The 20,945-nt window shown below is 41.4% G+C and overlaps 1 protein-coding gene across 14 annotated transcripts in view; it reads right to left on the bottom strand.

Moving 5' to 3' along the window:
* casz1 (castor zinc finger 1) overlaps positions 1–20,945 on the bottom strand; it is a 232,224-nt gene that overhangs the window by 24,424 nt on the left and 186,855 nt on the right. For 11 of the 14 annotated variants that reach the window (XM_061834104.1, XM_061834095.1, XM_061834060.1 and 8 more), the window contains 4 exons: positions 13,134–13,703; positions 7,003–7,900; positions 4,456–4,521; positions 543–639 (listed from right to left, as the gene is read on the bottom strand). In XM_061834104.1, coding sequence (XP_061690088.1) covers positions 543–639; positions 4,456–4,521; positions 7,003–7,900; positions 13,134–13,703 — 1,631 coding nt within the window. The remainder of the gene's footprint in view (positions 1–542; positions 640–4,455; positions 4,522–7,002; positions 7,901–13,133; positions 13,704–20,945) is intronic. The other 3 variants (XM_061834115.1, XM_061834163.1, XM_061834152.1) reach the window with 1 other exon arrangement.

The following is a 20,945-nucleotide window of genomic DNA, read 5'->3' as shown; positions in this document are numbered from 1 at the left end:
AGGACATTTTGGACAAATTCAATAAGTAAATATAGTAAATAGTAACTATATAATTTGTTTTACATTATTATTTTTTTCTCCTTTCTGCAGCATACATGACAAGGAGAAGGTTAATTGGAAGGAATTGGATTCGAGAGAACCTTTCGCCTGTGGCACATTTTTAAATGATACATATTGGTAAATAAATAGATAATAAAAAAAAAAAACATTTTAAGCAAGGAACAGAAGTTGCCAGAGGACACATGCAAACTGAACAATGCTTTGTTTGGAAAACCACAGGGTAACAAACTTATTATTAGTTAAAATTTGGTAGGATGTTATGAATAATGAAAAGATGACACATCACACTGTTTGTCTAGCCTTGTCTCCTTTTTTCCATTTCATGACTAACCAACTACTTTTTTATGTAGACCCACTTAATTCCTCAAACTTTTAATGTCTCAACCTCAGTGCTATCAAGTGGGAAAACAGCATTTTATACATGTTGAGCCAACATTAAATATGTAACTGAGCGTTGAGTCAAAAAGTGAGAAATTACTCACGCTCACCTGGTAGTTACACTCAGGGTCCATGCAGTGGTAGTGCTCCCTGTACTGGTAGGCACAGTGCACGTGGCCACAGTGTTGACTTCCAGAAAACCTGAAAAACAAAAAACACACAAGAGCCAAATACAAATAGTCCATTATTCTGACTAAAGAAGAAAATGGAACTAAAAAAAAAAAAAAGTGGATTCACTTTCAAATCTGACATCAACCCTCCAAGATTCCAGAATGACTTTTGAAAAAAAAGTTACGCAGTATATTCTGTTGGAAGGGGACTATTTTCTGGCAACAAAAGTATTGCTGGGCCCACATGAGCTCTTTGTACATATGGAAATACCCCTAGTAACTTCGTCCTCCAGAAAAATATTCCGCAAACGTCACGGACAAAGCATCATTTATCGGTGTGGTTACTCAAACTGCGTACAGAACTAAATCCAGTGTGGATATTATACGGCAACCACTTGGACAAACTACATGGTTGTAGACTGAATTTACTACTTTTACCATTTTCCACATGTGGCCTGGAAAAGAGTATTTGACAGGTTACATCATCCATCATGAAAAATGAAAATACTCACAGCCTGCTAACCTCCAGGAATGCAATACTGATAAATTCAGACACGAAAGTAAAAGGCAAATAAGGAATAATGAGAATGATAAAAACAGCATAAACTATCATTTGTGGGGAGAAATGAACTGAAAATGATTCATTTTGACTAAGATTCTTGTGCATTGCAATGAATTCAATTGTATCACATTCTCAAAATGCTAATGTGGTTTGCTTAAAACAAAGGGCACACTGAAACAATGCACACGTGTCATGGGCTTCCTTGGCAGATTAATATTATACCCAGTTTGCATAACCACAATCCACAACAAGATAACCAGAAATAGACATGGAACAATGTAGAAACACAAAGTAATGGGTATCCTTTGCAAAATTCGATAACACCTCTGCTTGCAGAGGTGGGAATGGAGCTAGTGAGTACGTCAGCATGAAGATGAGGACGTGTTGGACCAGTGGACCTTAATATCAGCAATGTTTTTGTCCAGATTTCAACAGCAAGGTGACTTGCATGTTGCTTGAGAAGAGAACGTATTCGCAGAAGAGAATGAAACCCAGCCCGGCCTGTGCACTTTGCCAGCGACCCCTTACATGATGTATATTGTTTCTTTGTGATTTATTTATTTATTTTTTTGTCTTATACGATTCCCCCCACTTACCATAAGAGCAGGCTTAGGAGGGGCCTTCAATTTAGGACAGATGTGTGACAATAAAAGCTATCAAAGAGCCTGTCAACAGTGAAAGCAGGCGCAATAAAACAGGTGAGCGAGTTTTCAAAGGCATGACGCTCGTCTCACCTTCAAAGTAGCGATGCTCGCAGCGTACTCCCTACACTGCTGCAACAATTTACCAGTCTGTCACACCAATTTCAGCCAAATTATCTCCATTTATTGCCAACGTTGCCGTAAGACACGCTTATTACACACGCTGGAGCCCCCTGATGCTTTATTTCTCGATGCTGTGAAAATACTTGTCAAATCGATGTCATTATTGTATTATTTTGGAGGAAAGGGTCTTATAGGAGGGAAGTAGAAATGCCATGCTGTTTTTTTTTTTTTTTTTTTACGACAAAGCCTACACTTCACAGTCTCTTCGTGTCTAAAGTGGCGCAAGATAGAAAAAGGTGCCTGGTGCTACAGTACAGCAACTTTATGGCTCTGATTATAAGCCAGATGATGATGACTGTTAAAATCCTCCAATTACCAGTGAAAACACACAAATAAACATTGCGCTGCTGCTGCCAAGAACTCCATCTGCTTGTGCAAGAGGAGAGGAGGGAATGTGTGTGTGTGTTTGTGTTTGAGGGGGTGAAGGGGACTAAGTAATATTTTTTTTCATCTTGCTTTCTGTTTTTTTCTTGTTCAGATTATCCCACAGCAGCATTTACAGATCACTTTGCGGAGTTCATTAAGCTAATTGAACGCCATATCCACTACTCTTTTTTTTTTTTTTTTTTTTTTAAGTTGGATGCCTGCATGTGAAAGCGGGTTTGTGTCTAGAATATGGTGTTAAAGGTAAATAGCGGAGGGGGTTTAAAAAGCCATCGGGCCAACACATCCCAAACATTTGTGCTTTTTAAACGCTATTCTTTCACATTCATGCATCCTCATGAACACACGGGGCCCCCTGAGACTGTGGCCCACCCCGCTGTTCATTGCCCAGCTGTATCACTTTGCCTCTGGACAATTCCCACTTGCCGCGTCAGGGGGCCTAATGGGCCGCCGCTATTCAGCTGCAGATTAAATATTAATATTGCCACGATGCCGAGATTGCGGCGCATCTCCAGTTACAATAGAGACACAGATCAAAGTGCCGAGGCAATTCGTGGGTGCATGAAAGCAAGAGGGAAAGCTGCGACTAAACACTACCAGGGAAGCGTCAAATGTTTTGTGGTGAGGAGATTAGATAATTTTTTTTTTTTTTAAACAAGGATTCGGTGCAAACTACATGTACAAAGCTTGTTGTAGTACTTGTGTGCACTCATTAGCTGCAAGGAAGACCCTCCCCCGCTTCTACCTCCCATTCTGTGCAACATTCGCCCTTTGATGAGCTCTCCTTTCCCATTTTTCCATCCCTCCTTTCTCTTTGCCTCCAACCCAACCCAACACGGAAATTGAAACTGTATCTGAGCTTATCTGCAGCCTCCCCGTGCATCAACTGCCGAGATGTTTAGACAAATTTTATGCATTATGCAGTGCAAATATCAAAACAGTTCTTGGCAGTGCCAGCAGAAGCCTCATTAAAAATTCCTTAATTAAATCTTCTTGCAAAATGTAATCAGTCCAAGGAAGAGGTTTTGTGTATGTGTGTATGTTTAGGCATGTGTGTCAGTGCCAAGGCTTTGATTTGTGCCCTTCATGTTATGGCTTGGAGAAGTAATCATTAACACCAAAGCCACTTCGGCTTTTCAAATGCTGCTTTTCTTTCTTTTTTAGACGGAATAAACAAATGAGTGATAATCACCTTTGAGCATCAGCTCTAAATGAATCTGAATGTGTGTGAGGGTGGTGGTGGTGGTGGTGGGGTGTTAAGCATTGTTGCATGGCCATGGAAAGACACCTCCCATTGCCTGATTTGTTCTATTTTGTCGCTGATTGACTTTTTTTTTTTAAAGAGTCGTGCATTTAACAATAAATGGCAGACCTAAAATAAAAGTGCTGTGAATGTTGAAGAATTGCTGTATTGGCAGCAGATGATACATTTTTGTCCTCTTTTCCACAGGACGATCAGATAATGCTGAAATACATCCCGTGCTTCTTTTTACGTATCAGTTACTTGTATTAAAATTATACATATGCAATCTGTTTATAAAAGCTTGTTGCATGAAGGCAAATTCTGCATTCGCCGTCCTCATCCTGGTCCACCTGAGTTCTTGTCTTCTGCTTCCGAGACAAACGTTGTTGAGAGGGACGGTGGCACACGCACTGATCACATTAGTGCAAAAGCTCCACTTCTTGTGTTGGTCTAATCATTAAAATTCATGTCAGACTAAGGAGTTTAGACGCATTTTATTAGTCGAGTTAAAGAGGAACTAGCCCTATAATTACCTTTTCTCCAAGGCCATGTAAAAATGTAAGGAAGGTTGACTAGTACACACTCTGGGACTGTATTCCAACATTTTCAGTCACAGACACAATCAAGCCATTTCTTTTTCATTCGCCTTCATGCAGCTCGCCACATAAACTGAAGTCTTTTCTTAATCAATTCAGTGCACAGAGAGCATCTTCAGAGGAGAATCTAGTTACACTGCTGAATAAAACACCATCAGTGGAAGGGTCGATGCTTTGTCTCTGTTTGGATGTATTGTCTCAGCGGTACTTAGCATGGGCTGTGGAGGGATTTGCATACCTGGCGATGTATTTCTGGTAGAGGTTGACGTCGTCGCTGGCAGGTTTATCTGGTGGCAGGCCATTCCTAACGCCGCAGGAAACACAAAAGGGACAGGATTAATGGCAGCTTTGGGCTGCCTGTTGTTAATAAACACAAAGTGACACAATATTTACTTGCGGAAACTTTCGACTATCAATTCACATTTTCTCATGGCAGACCAGCATTTTTCTGTGCCGTATGAATCAGCGATGGAAGGAGCACATATTTGATGCATAGCCTTTCAGCCAATGAAAAGAGAAATGCAGGAGCAAAAAGGACATTAATCTTTTACGGGAGTGTTTTGGTGAGTGCTTATAAGCAAAACTGGATAATAGGGTAGTGAAAGAAACGTCTTTCCTGTATATGGGACTACAGTGTTCCCTCGCTACAACGCGGTTTATTTTACACGGTCTCGCTGTTAAAGTTTTTTTTTTTCCTGCATTTTTTTTACAGTGTATGAATGTGCATTGTGTTCCATATCCTGATTCGCTAAGGAAAACCCGCATTGTGTTTTGCAGCCTAATTGTCTTAGGGACTGTACTAGACCATTGTCAATCAATCTCCTCCATGCCGTCTGTCCTGTACAGTATAGAATGCGTTCAGCTTGCCTAATTTAGATAATTGTTCCAAGGTAGCAGTGTGGCTCTTTAGTGTTGAAGAGGAAGAAGCAGACACAAGTTTTGAGGAAGACGAGGACGAAGGACTAACATTTGATGGCTTGACAACGATGGCCAATGAACTTCAGCACAAGAATGGGACCCTTTGATGGTTTGTCCATTGCAGTTCTCAAACATAATCGAGGGTGGCATGTCTGTTTATAAGAATATTCTCGCTCAAAAGAAAAAAAAGAAGTTATGTTTCTCAATTTCAAAAAGACACCTGCACCAGTGACGCTACAGGAGAACCATGCCAACTGGCTAGCAGAACTGTAAAATATGCCCGAGTCACTATTCATAATTTCTTGTGTGTTCAAACTCAGAAATTGATCATTAAAATTACATTTATTTCTAAAAAGCTATAACATTTTTCTTTTTATAGTAAAACGCTTATACCCGGTCCTGGATAAGGGGAAGAAAATGGATGGAGTGACGTTTAGATTTTTATTTCTCAAACAAATATTTTGGCCTTAAATTTTTTTGATCTTTTTTTTGATCTAGTGTACTTTTTTTTCATCTACAAAGGTTTGAACTTTGAGAGTGCTTAAACAAGAGAAATGTGAGGAAAAGTTAATGCCTGTCTGAGAAAGGTTTGAAGTGTGTGGTTAGGGGTTTAACATCCTTCAAAAAAAAAAATCATACTGTAAGTGTAAAAAACATACTGTAGATGAAAAAAAAAAAAGAAATGAAATGTTTTTTAAAAAATCCTGTAAATAAAAAAATATATCCTGCATGACACGAATTTCACTTAATACGGGTATTTTTGGTACGTAATGTGTTAAATGAGGGAACACCGTATCCTGCTATCCCATCTGATCCAAATTTCAAATGGATATTAAGTTTTTCACCTTTCCCTTTTATGTGGTGGTAGTGCTGTATCTGTAGAATGACAGTTACAATGCAGCATCGGCCCCCCTCAGGGGCAGCGTTTAGTTCCTTGTGAAGCCCCACATGGGGAATGAATGACCTGAGGTTAATCTGGCCCGGAGGGGAGGACGTCCTGCCAGACCATGTTTTGCACTAAACGGGTCAGTTAGCCAAGCTTTGAGGTCTTGTGAGCCACAATCCAACCAAGGCCAGACCCTGAGGGAGATGTGCCTGAGGGCTCTGAACGCTGACTTTGATAGCTCTCACCTAACCAGAAACAAGATTAAAACTAATCAAACACTGGTTTGGTACCGGTAGTGCACACAAGAAAGGCAGACAGTGTTGCATGAGCCCCAGTGACTCGCCGCTAGGTTAGCCATAACTCCAAAGTAATTAAAGGGAGAGTTGTTACACCCGAGCCAAAATGAACCAAGTCAGTCACTTTGCGATGACTGTGCTAAATCAGTCTCCGAGGGGCCGCTACAGCAAGTAAACACTTCACAACTCATCATGTCGCCGTTCTACTGGGCTCCATGCACTATTTCACACTACAGTGCAGTTGGCTTCCGCAAAGGTAGCAATTACCTTTACATTGGCCTAACTGACTGGCTTTAGCAGTCAAGTGTGTGTGTGAGCTCACAAGAGCTCCTTGCAGCTCCTTTGAGAAGCAATAACTGTAAAGAAAAAAGAGCTCTGCGCTTCCAACCTTTGGATTACACTGTGTGTGTGATTTGAAAAATATTTTTAATGATTAAATAGATTTTAGGTGTATGCACTGTCCATCTCATTTGAATGGTGACCACTGTTCTTAAATTGGAGGTTAGAACTGCTGAGGATGTACTTGTGATTGTAGTGTGCTTCAAATAACTTTATACAATGTTGTTATAAAGGCTGGTTGGTCTGGTTAGAGCATTGGCCTCACAGTACTGAGGACCGGGTTTGGGTCCCGGCTCCACCTGAGTGGAGTTTGCATGTTCCCCTGCGTGGGTGTGAGCAGACTTACTTCACGGACGACACAGTGCCAGTGGTGATGGAGTCAGTCTTGGAGAAGGTGGACTTTAAGTAGTCAGATGTGGTGAAATTTAGATGGCCCGTCTGGTCCACGGTGAGTCCTGGTGCAATGCTGGAGCCAGCCGCACCAATGGTGGGGACACCTGGAGCTCCAGGGTTCCCCGGTGCGGTTGCGAGGATGTTGGGCATCAGCGAGGCTTCGGGATTTCCCGGCACGAGTTTCTGGATTGTTCTAATGTCATATTTGGAAGGGCGACCGCCTTTACCAGTCTTAAAGGCTATGGCCCCACCCATGTCAGGGTTGCCGTCACCCGGTTTAAAAAGATTCAGGAATTTGACATTTTCTAGATCATATTTGGAGGGGCGTTTAAAAGCGTTACCATTGGGCTGTATACTCTCACCCATTTTAAGTTTCTGAATGTAGAAGTCATACTTGGAGGCCCGGGAGGCCATGTTCTGCAGGTGAGAGGGATTAGATGGCTGTGCGCCAGCCAGGGGAGCTCCTCCTTGCTGCTTGTGATCCGAGCTAGTGGGGTAGATCTGAGCCTCAGCTGCTGGGATGCCCCCGGAGGTCTGGAGCATGGTAGGGCTTTTGTCTTGGGAGAGTTTTGAGTTGAGGTCATCTGGTTTTGGTGGGGAAGCATGTATGGGCCAAGGTAGGGTCTCACCAGCTTTTAACTTTCGAATGTACTCTTCATACTTCGAGAAGCGGGCTCGCCGAGAGGCCTCTTCGCTGCTAAGGGATGAGGAGTCTGAGGTAGCGGCCTTGAGCTTCTCAAAGCTGAGCTTCTTGTTTAGCTCATCCCGCATATGATGGTCGTCGTAGCCAAACATTCCCAAAAATTCGTTCATTGTGTTGGCCGCATAGTCTCGGAGGGCAGACGCTTCTCCTGAAACAGCGGAAAGGTAAATGTGACGGATACAACTTTCACGAGTGCTTTTAAATTTTCTTTTTTCATTGTTGACCTTTTAGAATAGCAATGACATACTGTATGCTTTGCCATTAAATACACCAATCGCTCATTGATTCCATCCACCATTTGACTTCAGTGAAACGTTTTATACGACTATGATCCATGACGGAAAAGTATGTATAAGCCAAACCGCAAAAGCCTGTATGAAATATGCAGATCTGATTTTATGAATGAAAAGATACTTAGTATTTTATACCCTGCAACGTGCTTTACACAACAGGGTTGAAACATACAGTATCTTTGTGCATTTCGTTTTCATTAGACAGGCAAGCAGTCTGACGTAGCGCTTTTCCTGTTTTTGGTTTCACGTTACGCTGCTGCAGAATTTCCAGGTTGACTTGACCCAGCAAACATTGAACACAAAGCTTGGTGAGATTTTTAATCGGCTTATCGTGTTGTGACTGCATCTAAATCAATTCACGACAAACTGAAAACACAATTATTAGTTATTTTAGACAATATATGCTTTTCAAATACTTTCAATCGCTTTCTACTGCTCTGTGTGTTTTAAGCCATAAAAAAGTACAAAACAATAAAGTTGCACTGTACGGTTATTAAGGTCTATACAGGCACAAAAACCCCCCAAAAACGTCACTTTTACTCTGTGAAATTGAGAGTCAACTGCACTGTATGTAGGGTATTATTAATTGCCCTCCCGTGAGTTTCATGCACCACCCCATGCGCCACCCCTTAAAACTGAGGTCTAGTTGTACAGTACTGAATTATTCGTTGTTCAAATGAGCATTGGCTATGAGAAAACCAACGACACTTGTGACATCAATTCAGTGATTAGTGGCCAATGTGGATGTCTTTTTTTTAATTGAAAATGATGCTATAAAACTGCAAAAAATCCTTTTAAAGATTTATTTTTCAGCTTTTAGGTACTTATTCATCATCAAAGGGATAGGATTAATGGCAGGTTAAGTATACATCATATGTGTGTGAATATATATATATATATGTGTGTGTATGTATCCTGGCCAGTGTGTCTTTCATTAATCATAATGCCATCAATATCCTTTATTTGTTTCCTTCCTTCGTGATATGTTCTAAATAGTTATTTTTTGTTTAATTTCCTCTTTCATTTTTTTCACAACTTTGCAAATTGCCCCCAACAAAGTCACTCCCAAATTTGTGTTGTCTAAAAAAAAGAACAGCATTCTCATGATCGGCCACGGGAACTCCATCCAGTCTATGGTAATTCCTCCAGGCTGCATTATCCACTTCCCTTCATACGATAGTGCTTAACTTTTTGCAAAATGCGTGGCTACAAAATTCTCATGACTGGCCATTACCAATTAAAAAAAACATTCTTTATTGCTTTTTCAGCCGCAGAGCGCACTTAAGCTGGTCAGAGGTAATACCGCCTACCACTCGTGTAATTAATACACAAATATTTCAGCTCCTGTCTCCAATTTCTCAGTTATTGCTAAATGAGTTGCTGTGCTCTGCTTTTCACATCTCCTGCGCAGCATGTAAAATAATCCCCAAATTTCCACCCACTGCTTTGGGGTCGTTCTTCTGCGCGGTGGATCAGTGTGAAAGAGTATCCGGGGGATCGAAAAGGGCATGCAACATTTAAGAGGAATAGATGAATGAATGGGTCGGTGTGTTTGTTCTTAGATGATTTGATCAAATGTTTTCGGGTAAACTGAAACTGTAGCTGCCTCATGTTGCCCTTTACCTTTTTTTTTTCTCCCCACTTTCTTTTTTTTTGCAGGGGTAACAGGCTAAGAGCATTTGAGTGTGCCTGAATACGCAACAGGATACTAAACCTTCACAACACGTGTGACTCGGTTGAGAACGTTTGATAGGTCATGCTGTATATTTTCAGGTGATTTCAGGACACAGTGGATCATGTATCTCTAAAGTTAGGGCAGACACATACACATACATATATGATACACAATGTGGCACAGCACTGGACTACTTGAGGTATCATAAAAAAAAGATTCAATCAAAATCTTTAGAGGGAAAGCCCATTGCCAAATTGCCAATTTGAAAATTAAGCACTTACGTAAACATTGACCCTATTATGATTAATCTGTATTGACTTTGAGTAATGTCCTCTTTTTGCATCAGAGCTGTGTAAACAAGATATATGTCAATTCTGAATGTGCCAATATGCGTTTTAATTTTTTAAAAATAGTTTATCATTGTTGATATTATCATCACCCTGTGATAGAAGGGAAAAAGCCCAAGGAGTGTATTGCCATCTGACCATGCTAACAGCGCAAGTGATATTGGCTTGAAACGCAGTTTTTTTTTCACTTTTTTTTTTCTTTTTTCAGAACACAGTGCAAATGAGTTTTCCCACTCACTGACAGTTAAGGTTCAATTAATCCATTTTAAATGAAATTAATTCAATATATATTTTTAACCTCTCAATGTTCCAATTGGTGTCACCGGAAAATCTTTTTACACTTGAAAATACAACAAGATGCAGAACTGCCTTGTCTATATTGGAGACAATTAGGCCACATTTTCCCTTGGAGATATGATAACAGATGGACATTATATCTCCTTCAGGCAAGCCAAATATGGGCATCAGTGTGGCATAGCTGGTCTGCAAACGGGACAAGAGGCAGAGGTGTCGCTGATGATAAAGGTGCACGCTAGTGGCTATATATGGACTAATCTAGAGTCGGAACATTAGCAGGCTCGTCACTTTGTAATCATATCTGCACAATGTAAACCACTTTCTTAAAACAGATACGGAAAAATTGTTACACTGTTATACTAAATCTTAACTAACTTTAAAAAAAAAGTTGTTTTTCTTTTTTTTTAAATTTATGGCACATTGGGTTGTAATAAGAAGATGAGCATTTCTATCAGTGCCATGGAGAGCAGCGATAAGCAACATTGGAATTCGACAAAAAGTCACCTTTTAAACCTTTTAATGTTTGCAACAGTGCTAGCACTATTATGCAGTGTTTGTGAATCGTGCTTGTACAAGCTTTGTTGCGTGGTAAAATGGTCAGATAATGTTAGTTATAAGGCGTGATGTTGTAAAAGGATCAGTAAAGTTTAGGTATTCTTTCAGCAAGGCCATTTATTTATTAGCTTGGTTCCTTTAACATCTGACCTTGTGTGACCTATCAGGTGGTAAATGTTAATCAGTGTTTCCTAATTATGATGAGGTACCCATTTTACATTACAAAATCTTATTTCACCCCACCAAATACAGTTGTTTCAAAAAGTGCAAATCCTGAATAAAGTCTGTTATCTCCATTTACTCACAAATTGACTTAGTGTGGAATCTGGAGCTGTTCTGTTGTATGAATGGCAACAGGTGGATACACAGCTTTATTATATCTTCTGCGAGCTGATGCAAGGGGATCTAATTGTTCAGTCTGTCACTATACCTTGCATAAATTGATGAACGAAAATCTATTTTGAAGTGCTAAATAATAATTTTCGGACAAATTAAGAGGATTTCCCACCACATTCCTCATGACAGCACATCATAGTATACGCCTGAGAGCAAAAACATATTTTCCTAATTACTGCTTCAATGCGTCTGTTTTAACTGCTCCCTTTTTTTAATAAAGTATTTTTCTTCTAGAACTGTTTTATTTTGCATCTATTATTTTTATTAAATGAAATACATCGTCTAATTACTGTATGTGCATGTTTTTGCAAGAAAACACTTTTTTTTTTCATACATCAAACCATACTGAACCCCCCCGCCCCCGGTTTGTGATTTTTGCGGACGTTAATAAACAGGCAGTCGAGTAATTAAAAAGTGTTCTGAAATACAGTGGCGTGTGTAATAACTTTTTACAGTGAACCTGAAATTGCAAATGGGAATCTCGGTCACACTTTTTGAGTCCGTGTATCCGTTTATTATTTCTCATGGACGGACTTATATGAGGGCTCCAAAAAGTATTCAGAGGTTTTGCACTGATAGGAAATCCCGCACGATGCCTCAGCGCGAGGAGTTAAATGTTTTGAGGGTCGCAGTTTCTCTCATTGATCTTGCAATGTTTGTTAATTACATTGTCACTGATGTTGAGAGAGATAATTAAGCCACTATGTTTATATGCATAATTATGTACACTGCGCATCAGCCTTTGAACGATGGCGGAGAGGGAGTGAAAGAGAGAGAGAAGGAAAAATGTTTTAATTGTGTGCTGAGCAGAAGTATAGATGCCCTACTTACAATCAACAAACAGGAACTTTGAGGCAAAGAAAATTAAGGGCTGCATGCAGGATTAGGGCAACTGGTGGAGGGAACAGTGCAGACTTTGTGCACATTTTTTTCTTCTATTTAGTTTTAATTTCTACAAAATGACTTTGGATCATAAATGAAAGTCTGTGTTTTAATGCATTTTCTTTAAAAAATAGAATCTCCTGTTCAAATTATGGTAAATTGGAACAAAAATGTGTACAAAATGTGACCAGGGTGATTTTGGTTCAGCATTAGGTCTTTGTTTCTTAAATATCATAAATTTACTTATTACTAAACCCAATGTAGCAAAGTAATAACATTTTAACCATATAACAGATCAATTACATAATTTCTCCCGTCTTTTTCAGCAATTTCAAGAGCATGCCAAGGATGCTCCATTTTTATGATTATTCATGATCTCCTGGCTGATAAAAAAAATAGTGCTTGCCAAGCATAAAAGAAGCGAATAGTGCAGCAGTGGCTAACTTTAGTGAGCTTAAGGACAATCAAAGACTCAATATGTAATCCGAAGTGTAATATGAAGCTTAGCCCAGCCCCACCATGTGCTGTTGACCACGCACAGCTGCTAGAACAGCCTCACGCTGTAAGCCTACTCCATTTATGAAGTTCCTTATACAGTTTAGCACACACTGGCAAGTTCCTATGTTCGCCCTCCAGCATGCCAGTTGAATCTGTCTTTAGGGTAATAATGTCACTGACTATTCATAATGCAACTCTAGAGTGTCTCTCACCAATAATGGGCACACTTAAGCTTATGTGCGTGTGACAATGTTGCGCTCTCTCTCTTTCTCTCTCACCCCCCTCCCCTGTACTCACACACACACACACACACACACCACACACACACACACACACACACACAGTCTGAGCCTTGCCACTTAATACTCTAAAGTGGAATTTTTAAAGGGCAAAGCGAGGGTGCTGAGCAATGTGACTGAATGATGTGATCAAATATACCTGGAGAGGAGAAAGGTGCTTGGCGACTGGGGGCCTCGCTCGTTGGCATGTAGGCGTCAGGCTTGGGAGGCCCGTCCTCAGCATCTTTGTCGTCGTGGTAACTGCCATCCTGAGACCCAACCACGGGCTCCGCCTCCTCACCGTTGTTGTCCTCCTCATCGCTGCAACCTTTGGGCTGTACCATGTAGACACCTTCGGGAGGGGCGTTTTCATCGTCAGCATCTTGGAGCTCGTGCTCCTGCTCGTCTCCGCCCTCAGCTGTCAGCGGCTCGTCACCGTACTCGCCGTTCACCCACTTCTCGATGGCCTCACGTCTTTTCTGGTCCTCTTCCAGGCTCTGACTCAAGCTCAGGCTCTCGCGGAAGTTGGTCTCGTTGTCATCATAGTGGGAACTGCCGCGCTCGCTGTTTTCAGCCACGCTCTGGTCTCCCTCCGCATTTTGGGAGTTGCTGTCGAACACCACCTGGCGGCTCAGCTTGGCACAGATAGCATTGAGTTTTAGGCCACCTTTCCTTTTGGCGGCCATCTTGGGTTTTCCTGAGGTCGATTCAGTGCATAAACTCCTTTCAGCTGAGGCAGGAGGAAAAACGAAAAAAAGTCAATTAAGTATTCACAGTTCGACACGCTTTTAGCAGGCTTGTTGTGATAAAGCTCATACTCATAAATGACTTCGGATTTCAAATATCACAATGGAAAAACAATGGACATTGAATGGTAACTGCCGCTATTAATAACCGCTCCCCTCCCCTCCAAAAGCACTTAAAAGAGCACAAGAGTAAGGACACAGAGATACTGTACATAGCTTTCCAAGTGGCACCTACACGGGCAGCTCAGGGTGATGAAAAAAAACAAGGACAAAAGAGCAGTGGCAACTGGAACCACAGACAAATATGTATCACCCCCCCAGCGACACTGAACTGCAGTACGAGCTATGCCCTCACATGAAACACTGAAATTTTATCTTTACTCGCACCTCAAGAGGTTGTGGTCTGTGGTCACAGCTTTAAAACACTTTGCATATGGAGGCATTAAAAAGTCAGAATTGTCTTTATTTGCTAAGAATGTCAAAAAAACAAGGAATTCGTCTCCAGTAGTTGAAGCTGCTCAAGTACGACAACAGAGAGAGAGAGAGAGAGAGAGCGAGAGAGAGAGAGAGAGAGAGAGAGGAGAGAGAGAGAGAGAGAGAGAGAGAGAGAGAGAGAAAGAGAGAAAAGTTTTGAGACATAAAAACATTACATTACATTACTATCATTAACAGCATTACCAGTAATGTGGTAAATCGATATATTATTATGTATTGATTTGATAATTGTGAAAATAATGCAGAGTCCTCTAGCAATTAAGAGTAGTTTGAAATGACCAATAAAACAGTCTGGTACAGTGACCATTGTGAATATGGTGCCGAGACTTCAAGAAAACAAACTGTTTGAACTTAAGACGCTAATTTGAAATTTGGCTCCTTCCTCTGAGACAGATTTACTATAATAACAACACTGATGCATTTATTCCAATAATGTCGAGATAAAATTCATTTTTATTCATTGAGTGGTTGAATGAGAACCAGAAATCATTTTCTATGTCCCAGTCAATTTTCAGGACATTATCTTCTTAAAGGATCGTATAGTAGCACTAACTAGCATATTCTAATCAACTGTACCATTTTGGAATGTGAGTAAACACTATTTTCCCCTACCACCAACTGTGTTTAACCAAGTTTATTTCAACAGAGCCCCCCATTCACCAACATTGACTCGAAACATGACCAGAGCATGCATAATTTTGACCTTAAAACAATAAAGTGTGTGTGGGGGCTGTGTGCCTGCTCACAATCCCCCAAATGATTCTGGGTCCGGACTTTAAATTCAATTTACTTAAAATACATTTTAAAACACGGCGGTAGCACATCATGTTAAAGACATGCAGCACGTTAGCATGTTTGACATGACGTGGTCAGACTGTATGGCCTGGTGTCGTTTGGTCCCCCAGCACGGCCTCTGCGAACAATACAATGTGATCGAGTGTGCTTTGGGGCGGGAATGGGTGGCATTATTTCAACCCAAGTGGGGCTATCTTTATAACATGTCCTCTGATGAGGCAGGAACAGCTGCCTGTGGCATTCCACATCCCGAGCTGCCTTTTTAGGGCAGAAAGTGCACTCTGTTACCTTTCACTTTATTTCCAGAGCCACCAAAGTTCACCTTGCGACGGCATTTTGCAGACTCCAACTCAAGGCCAGATTTTTATCGAGGTTGTAAATAACATTTGTGATATTTTTAAAAGTTGTGATCTGTTTTTTTCATTTCACGTAAAGCTCCGGCAGCAGACTGAAGCAGAGATATTTATTCCCGCTGCGTTGACTCCGCATCTCGCCTAACATAATATGCGCACAATTTCCTTGGAGAGGAATGCATGATATCATAGGTTGCAAAGTTCTATCTTTAAGACTCAATTGACTTTCTATAACAAGTACAAGCCACTTCATTTTCCCTGGGCCATAAAACGCAACACAATCACGCGTGAGCCATTGCTGGCATTATGTAAATCACGCTGGTGCAACATAAAATCTTGTTTTCATTTTCTTTTGCAAAGAATCATTAGACGATATACCATTGGAGGGAGTGTACAAATCACCCCGTCAGCGGACAATGCAAGCAGCGCCCGACACACATGCTTTCTCAGTTACTGTATTTACATTGCACACTTCCTCAACGAAACAATGACTTCAGGAATGATGTCGTTTTGAGAGCCGGGGGTGGGGGTAAGTAGCAACGGCACATTACACCAACAAATTAGTGTTAGACAATTGCAAGCAGGGCTGAAAGGGTAACCTTTTAGAGGACAGCCATTTTGGGGAGGGGGGAGGGGATAATGGGTGGGGAGTGGCAGAGAAACAAAATCAGCTGGAAAAACTATTAGGAAGTGGAAGACATAAATTTCTAACTTTTTTTTTTTTTTTTTACAAGTACACTCCAAGGAAGATTGGGGTCATTTGGGTGTTGCAGTGGAGGTCATTTTTTTTTTTTTTAACTATGTTCAGTATTTCATGCTTTAACTACCAATTCCTTTGCATTGCCATCTCTGGATCCTTGTAGAAAATGACCCCTGCACAGTTGTTTCTCCCCATAAGAGACCATTTATGTAGGATTTTCTTTTCACGACAAAGAACGTGCGCAAAATGTACTTAAAAGGCCCCACGGAGAATAGTACTAAGCTTGCCTAGTTTATAGCAGCTGTCTTCACTATTATTTATGCTGAGGTTTCTGTCCACAGCAGCTTTTTTTTTGCCCTTTACTTACATTACAGATCGCTATGGTAACACTAAGCTGTTTACTTCAAGTCATTTGTGTGCATGATAGCGTACAATGATATCAAATCTAAGGGGACCTACATGAAAGAACAACCTTTCCCTGTGGGAGCGACTCCCCCACTTCCCGGTGAGTCAACTAAGCATTCTGCCTTATTAATGAATATCAGAAAGAAAAACAAGGCTGCCATGCTGATTGGATGAATGTACACTTAGTTTTAACCCGGTGTGCTAATTGTCAATGCGCTGACAGCTCAGTCAGCATTGTGAAGCTCCTAACCCTAACCCAAAAAAACAAAGGGGGGGGGGGGGGTTGAAGTCAAACACAACATCGAAAACTAATTTCTCCAGCTGCTTATCTGAAGTGTGACACTATTTTTACTGGAAACAGCGCAGAGCTACGAACAAGCATCGTTTCTTGTCTGTATAAGGCCAAAACCTGAGGAAAAAGACAGGAAACAACTCAAAGTGCTTGAAATAGGCTTGGTTCCTTTTCAAGTCAAAAAGTGCTTTTCGGGCCCTATTTCTTTTCAGAACTGCTCAACAAGTTTGCTTGTTTTTTTGTTTTTTGTTTTTTGAAAGTAGACGCTCTGTTTGTGAGCCAGAATGATATCACGCCCAATCAAGTAGCGTTTCAAATCCTAATAACACTGTTGGAAGTACATTATTTGTGTGAACGTGCACAGACTGTAATCAAGGCAGCTTTCGAGAAAAGGATGCGAGAATTTTAATGACGGCTGTGACAAGTCGCATCACGGCTTTACCTCTATCTGACTTCCTCCGTGTGCATTAAAAAAAAAAAACTTGTTCCCATTATTTTCAACATATAACACACCTTATATACATTTTCCTGTCGACTTTTCACAGTTTGTAGGTAATTTGAAGATCAGTTAAATGAATAGCAGATAAAAGACGGTATTTCAGTGAAAAATTAATTACAAGAAATGAAAAGACAACACACAAAACGAGCCAATCCGCAGTAGACCTTTGTTTCTTCCAAGCACTTTTTTCATGCCGTTACTAATTACTCATTGTATTAAAACTGTATACCAGATGTTGAGAACATTAACAAGACCCACTTTAGTGGCAAGAGCACATAAAATGTATCCTTTACATTTACGTCATAAAACCCTTTAAACGTGTGTTTGTTGAAGTATCCTGCTGAGTTCCAATATTACTGATGCAGAAGCAAATAAGTAAGCAATATCTGGACTTAATTAATACAAACAGGGTCTGTGAGATGAAGATTATTTTATATCATGCAACTGAGATTAGCTTTTGCTTATAACTTTATGAACCTTTGGTGGATGAATCAATCAGTGTGTACCTCTTTGAACCGGGGCTATGTGTGTGCGTGTGTTTGTGTGCGTGCGTGCGTGCTATCCAAATCACAGGCAGAGTATTTCAAATTGTTCTCCTTGGCGAGGAAGTCAAGCGGAAAACCACTGATGGACGTGCGCCACGATGCCCGGACCCCAGCATCTGGCTCCTTTTCTCATTTTTATTACACAAGAATAACAATAAGCGAGGTCGTCAACCCCTCCGTGAGATTTTGCTACACTTTTCTAAGAGTCTGCGAAGCTAATGCCGGGAAATTTCCATTTTTCCGCATCCATATTTAATTGAGTTTTGTCCCAGTGGTGCGGAAATGATTTGTTTTTTGCTCTCTGTTCACTTGACTCCTCTTCGGAGTCGCTAACCCTGATTAAGACGTTCCCGTTAATTTCCCAGCGCACACCTTTTTTTTGTGCATTAATGGTTCTGATCGTCTAATTAAAACTTCTCAGCTCGGCTGCTGATCACCGCTCGTTGCGCCTCTGACCTGAAGTTTTAATTGCCGCATCACAAGCGATAATAATTTTGAGGTTCTGATGATTAAAAACAATGCCATTGCCAACAAGATGATAGATGAAGATTTGGGGGTGGGCACATCAGAGGGGAGGTTTATGTCGAGTGGGGATTTAGGGAAGAGGCGGTAAAAATGGGTGTGTACTTCCAGAGAAGAAGCAGGGTGCTATGAGGGGGTGGTGGGTTTGGGGGCAGATTACAAGTCAAGGTAGCAAGGCCGGCGGAGCATATTGAGCCCTGCCAACCCACCTGAGCCTCAGAGTCTTCCTGAAGGAACCAGTTTAGTCGGTGCTGGGACAGCTGTCCCCAACCCGAATGTAAATCCGCTCATTTTGGAGCTCGCTGGTTGTCAGGCATCGGGGATGTTATTTCTGCTTCGTTTTATGAAAGGAGATAATAGCAGAGCATACACATTGATCATGATATGATCAATAACAGAAAGAGTCAGATAAACAAGAGAATTGCAAGCGTGCGTACGGCTGTGGAAAACCTCCATCAGTATCAATTTGTAGCATTTTGTTCCTGTTCTTTTTTTTTTTTTTTTTAACAGCTGGATTTCTAATGGATTTGTGAGGTTCCGCTGCAGGATCGATGTGTGATGTAGGCGCAGAGCGGCACGCATATACGGGTCAAAAGGTCTACTTTGCACACCCTCCCCTCACTGGCCTGTCTCTCACACAAATCTATTTTATTATTCATCAGTTGGTTGCACATCTGCCAGCTTGTTTTTCCCTTTTATCTACTACCTTTCAAGAAGGGACTTATTGCTTTGAGTCCAGAATGTGACCTTGCTCCTTGTGTGCCATCTTTTGGAAAGGGCAATGTCTGAAGGGCCCGTTTGGACAATTTCAAACTTGCACCGTCTACATGCTGTTATAACGCACATAACACACCCCTCAAGCAAAGTAACACACTTCTGTCATGTTTGCACAAAACACAGACAATACGCTACAAAGGGAGAAAAAAAAATGCTAAAGTAAGAAATGTACGGTATGTTGGCTGAAGAAAACAATGTACAGTATGTTTGAAGTTCGGGCGTTCGGGGAAAAGATGCCGAACCTGAGGGCAAATCTAAGGACAAATACGCCCTGGGGCTCCATCACAAACAGTGTAATTAAGGTCTTTTCCAGAGCAGAGGAGAAGCAGCCGGAAGCCGTTTCAGGGCGAAGAAAAGCTCTGACATGAGTGACAAGAATCGCTGTGACAGCCACGCAACAAAACAGCCAACTTTTATGCTGTTTTCTGCTTTGGGTAATTCACGGGACACCTGGCTAACTTGTTAATATTGTACATCAAATCTGGACTCACAGCTGGAAGCACATGATGACTTCACTTGCAAGTGTTTCAACTTCAGGAGTCCAGGCATTAAATAAATACACCGTTGGCACACATAGTTAAAATTGCTTTTGCTGAGAATGGCAGGGGATAATTTTTCCAGCACCTTTGTTTTGGGCCTCAGCTTCCACATTCACTTTCAAGATGTTCGCAGGGGTGCAATTTGATAAACCAAGCGCCACGGTAAATGAGCAGACAACTCCTGTGTGTCTCAGTGTGTGTCCCACAGCTGCGGCGTGTGGCGCGGTGGCAAGGCATCGTGGGTAGTACAGTGGAGAGAAGGGGGCGCAGCAGTGCACCTCTCAAGGGCCCTTCAGCTAATATCTGTACAGATTAACTGCTTCACTTGTAGTTTGGTCACGGGAATCTCGCTTTGTCTTTGTGGCTTGTTGAGAGTCAAAGTGTACGTATGCATGTGTGTGTGTGCACGGACCCTCGTGTGCGTGTTTTTGTGTGCATGGCATTGTTGCACACTTTCCCTCGTAAAAAAAACACAATGACCCACTGGTCTAAGAGGTCAGGTGACCTATACTGATGTCTCACTGGCTCTACGTCGTAATCTCGTGGGCTCATATTTAATTCACCACAATCCGGAGATACACTGCTGAGTAAGTCAAACACACACACGCGGCGTCAATCCTCCAGGGTAAACTCAGCACATGCCGCTCCATTAGTTATCAATTAAGTCTCGAAATCTCCACCTGGCATCACACTCACAACAATGAAGGTGACACACGCATACACAAAGATACACATTATCATCATCATCATCATCATCATCATGGCACTCAACAGGAAGTCTTTCTTTTTTTTTTTTGTTCAGTCCCATATGAGCGAGCGAATGAGTGTAGAGCGTCAGTGTGTGTCGACGTGTGTTGGGGTGGGCGGGACTGTTGTCCATGAGGTTAACCTTGATGTGAGGCCCTGTCAGGCCAAATAATGTCAATCAATGACACACGAGCCCTAATGTGGGGCCTAAAAAGCCGGCTGTTTAGATCTTTAGACATGCCCTCTTTCACCAGCATTTGAATGGCATTACACGGAAATGAGCTGTGGCATTCCTCTAATAAGAGTCTTAAGACATTTTGACAGCAAATAAGGCACTCCGGCATAAAGAAAGAGAGAAATAAACCCCCCGATGACTAACTCCAAAAGGAGAGGAGAGGAGAGGGTTTCAGAGCTAACTTTCGAGTGTGTTTTATGTGCTCGGGGACTGACTAATTGATTTCCAAGGTTACCTTTCAATTTTGTTTTTCCACACACTTTGATGATTCTGAATCACATCTTGTTGACCTCCACCACCATCACCCTGATATAGCAGCCTC

Source organism: Syngnathoides biaculeatus, chromosome 2, assembly GCF_019802595.1.
Source record: "Syngnathoides biaculeatus isolate LvHL_M chromosome 2, ASM1980259v1, whole genome shotgun sequence".
NCBI lineage: Eukaryota > Metazoa > Chordata > Actinopteri > Syngnathiformes > Syngnathidae > Syngnathoides > Syngnathoides biaculeatus.
The sequence above is the reverse complement of the archived record's forward strand: the minus strand, read 5'-3'. Positions and strand labels throughout refer to the sequence as shown.